We start from the raw sequence: 2,981 nt of genomic DNA, 5'->3' as shown, positions 1-2,981 counted from the left end.
GTGAAAGCCGATCCGGCGATCCACAGCACGAAGTTTATGTATTTCCTCAGCAACCAGCACGAATCAGCTCTAGGCATGACAAAGGAGATATCGTCCTCTTTTGGAAGGCCAAACAAAGTCATTGTGTTTCACAACAAAACAAAGTCTTTGTGTTTCACAACAAACACACATGGCGGCGGCGGCGGCAGCAACAACTACAGCGAGAATAGAAGTTACGCCTTTTCTTTGCGTGCACATTTGGGCGGCGTTATGCAAATCTTCCCACATCATGACATAGACATGTGGGGCAGTGTTAGAACGAGCCGTTTTAGGGGGGTGTGGTTGACTTAACTTTTATAAAGAATATCTCTTTGGATTTGAGACTTTAGTCTTTGCAACTTTACAGATCTTCTTTATGCACCAAGAGCTTGTAACACTCCAAAGAGAAAGGAAAACTTGAAATCGCATCATATGACACCTTTAACCGGTCAAAACTCCTACGATCGGTTAACGGTTAAAATGAGCATCCCTATTATAAACGTTCATTTTTTCATTTGTACAGGGCATTCATTAGCCCCTGAGTGTGTCCTTGTCTGTACCTGAACAATGGCGGGGTCCTGAGGCAGAGAGCATGTCGGTTTGGGAGGTTCACACACCGTCAGGTCTTTGATGTCACTTCCTCTGAATATAATATACTCAAATATCTCATCTCTGGGTGCGATGGGACGGTCCGTGGGTCGGTCCTCGGTGCCAAAGGAGCGCACTGCAACAAGAATTAAAAGAGCAATTCATGAGTTTTAAATGAGCTTACATGTAATGTGTCTTCCTCTGAGATTTGAATTTAATAAAGGTAATTGACTCTAATCTTCTTAAAATCAGACCGCTTTTGCACAGCAAGTAATCCAGTTAAGTCAAGTCTGACCTTTCCAAACAACAAACAGTGCTAATATATCCTCACAGTTTGCCGTAATGCTACCGAGAATCAAGTTCGTAAAAATTATAACATACATACCGAACTCTCAGGAGGACAGATAGTGGTTTATCTTTATGAATCATTTAAACATTTGTGTCTGGGACACCGAGTCTGGAGTACACTGAACTGTTAATATAATCTTAGCTTTATTGTGTGCTATAAATGAATAATGCTCATGAAAAGCAGTTGAGATAGTATTCTCAAATGAAACATCACTAACTAACAGTTACTATATAGTTAAACTAGTAAGTGTTAAGCTAAGTCAGTGTTTTATCACTATTTTCCCCACAGAATTGTATTTATTTAATTTAATAATTTCTCGCTCTCTAGAAATTATATAAACAATTATATATCATTATATGAAAGAAAACAATTTCTCTCTCTAGAAAGAGATTAAAAGAAAAAAATGTAATGAAAAATGTAATGAAAAAAATAAAACGTAATTAAGTTAAATAATTCAATAAAATTATTTAAAGCAACAAGCAAGTCTGTCAGTGTACTGCTTATTATACTCAAATAAATAAATGTAAAATAACTAAAAAATATTTTAAGAATGACAATAACAGCCAGAGATTTAACAGTGACCACAGTTTCAGCCAAAATATCAGTGACTACTAATACAAAAAAAAACTGTGGTAACTTTGCATTAGCCACCACTAACAATAACAATTTTTAAAAATCAACACAATAGTCTGCTTACACCGTTTCAAGGAGATCCCACATTTATACAATGATTTTACAGTAATAACAGAAACAGTGATACTTTGTCAGAAACTCTGGTTAAGTTCACAATAGTACGCATCACCAGACAACAACTATCAGCTGAACAGAGGGAGGAAATCCTGCATTAACCACACTAACATGCTGTGTGAAATCCTAGAGTCAGAGCAGCCAGCGTTTACACGGTTTAGGGCACGACAGACGCGTTAATCGTGCCGTTAAGCAGGTGAATACGGTGCACGGAATTGAACATACGCTCATGAAGCCCAGCGCGAGGCTACACTGCTGTTATGAAGGGCAGCTCGCTACATTTGAGACACAGCCTCGTTGCTAAATACGAACGCTTAACACGAAGCAAAGCCCGTGAGAAGCGTGTGTTGTGTTTGAGGAGTGTTGTTTACCTTTGGCGAGCGCGACGGTGGAGTTCTCCGTGTCGATGGTGTAGAGAATGCCTTCATACCGGATCTCCGCTTTACTGATCAGACTGATCTTACTGCCGATATACGGCGTGCCGCCGCTCATCGTTACACTAACGTGCGCTAAACCGAGAGAGCTTGCCTAAAAACACAGCTGCACTTCACAGCATCAACAACGGTTTGCTGTGCGCGAGGGTGTCTGCTAATGTAATATGGCCGCCTGCATTTCAGGCCATCAGGCGGAAGTGACGTTTGACCGCCTTCATTTCGTCAGTAGCAGGGTTTCCCAACGTGTCTTCTTCTTCTTCTTCTTCTTCTTCTTCTTCTTCTTTCTTTTACTGGCAACCGCACTTAACAGTGCATTACTGCCATCATCAGGTAGCTTGGATCAGAAACATTTCCTCTATCTTCTAACATTTTCTAACCCCCCCATTACAAAGAAAAAGAAAAAATAAATACACTGGCGCTGCGTGTTCAGCTCCTCCAGTTTCCACCCCAATTCCCTTTAAATCCCAATATCCCACTATATTCTTATTTACCCTTCAGACATGCTTTCCCTTCTACCCACACTATATCAGCATCTTCTACCTCTCTATTTATACTTATCCTACATCCTCTCCATTAAACCTGTATTATTCAGAAACTGAAACAACACATGTATCGTACTATTTCCTATATCTGAGTCTAATATATTCTTTAATGTTAACTCTTTTCCCTCATTCTTCCATACTTCTTCTCTTAGCACTTCTATTTCTTCATCATAACCCTTACAATTAATAATCACATGTTCTACAGTTTCACTCTGTCCACATTTCTCACACACTCCCGTTGGATGTTTAGATATTAAATACAGGGGCGTAATTTCCACTGGGGACAGGGGGGACACGGGTTTG

At 39.9% G+C, this 2,981-nt stretch overlaps 1 protein-coding gene across 2 annotated transcripts in view; it reads right to left on the bottom strand.

Annotated features, from left to right (window-relative positions):
* Positions 1–2,363, bottom strand: part of LOC107679971 (protein LSM14 homolog A-like) — a 31,486-nt gene extending 29,123 nt beyond the window's left edge. The window contains exons 1-2 of one of the 2 annotated variants that reach the window (XM_016475705.1): positions 2,074–2,363; positions 579–742 (exon numbers count right to left, since the gene is read on the bottom strand). In XM_016475705.1, the coding sequence (XP_016331191.1) occupies positions 579–742; positions 2,074–2,194 (285 nt within the window). In that variant the 5' untranslated portion in view covers positions 2,195–2,363. The remainder of the gene's footprint in view (positions 1–578; positions 743–2,073) is intronic. The other variant, XM_016475706.1, reaches the window with a different exon arrangement.
* Between the last annotated feature and the right edge of the window lie 618 nt (positions 2,364–2,981).

This window comes from Sinocyclocheilus anshuiensis, unplaced genomic scaffold, assembly GCF_001515605.1.
Source record: "Sinocyclocheilus anshuiensis isolate Anshui unplaced genomic scaffold, SAMN03320099.WGS_v1.1 scaffold528, whole genome shotgun sequence".
NCBI classification, from domain to species: Eukaryota; Metazoa; Chordata; class Actinopteri; order Cypriniformes; family Cyprinidae; genus Sinocyclocheilus; species Sinocyclocheilus anshuiensis.
This window is presented reverse-complemented; position numbering and strand designations above follow the sequence as displayed.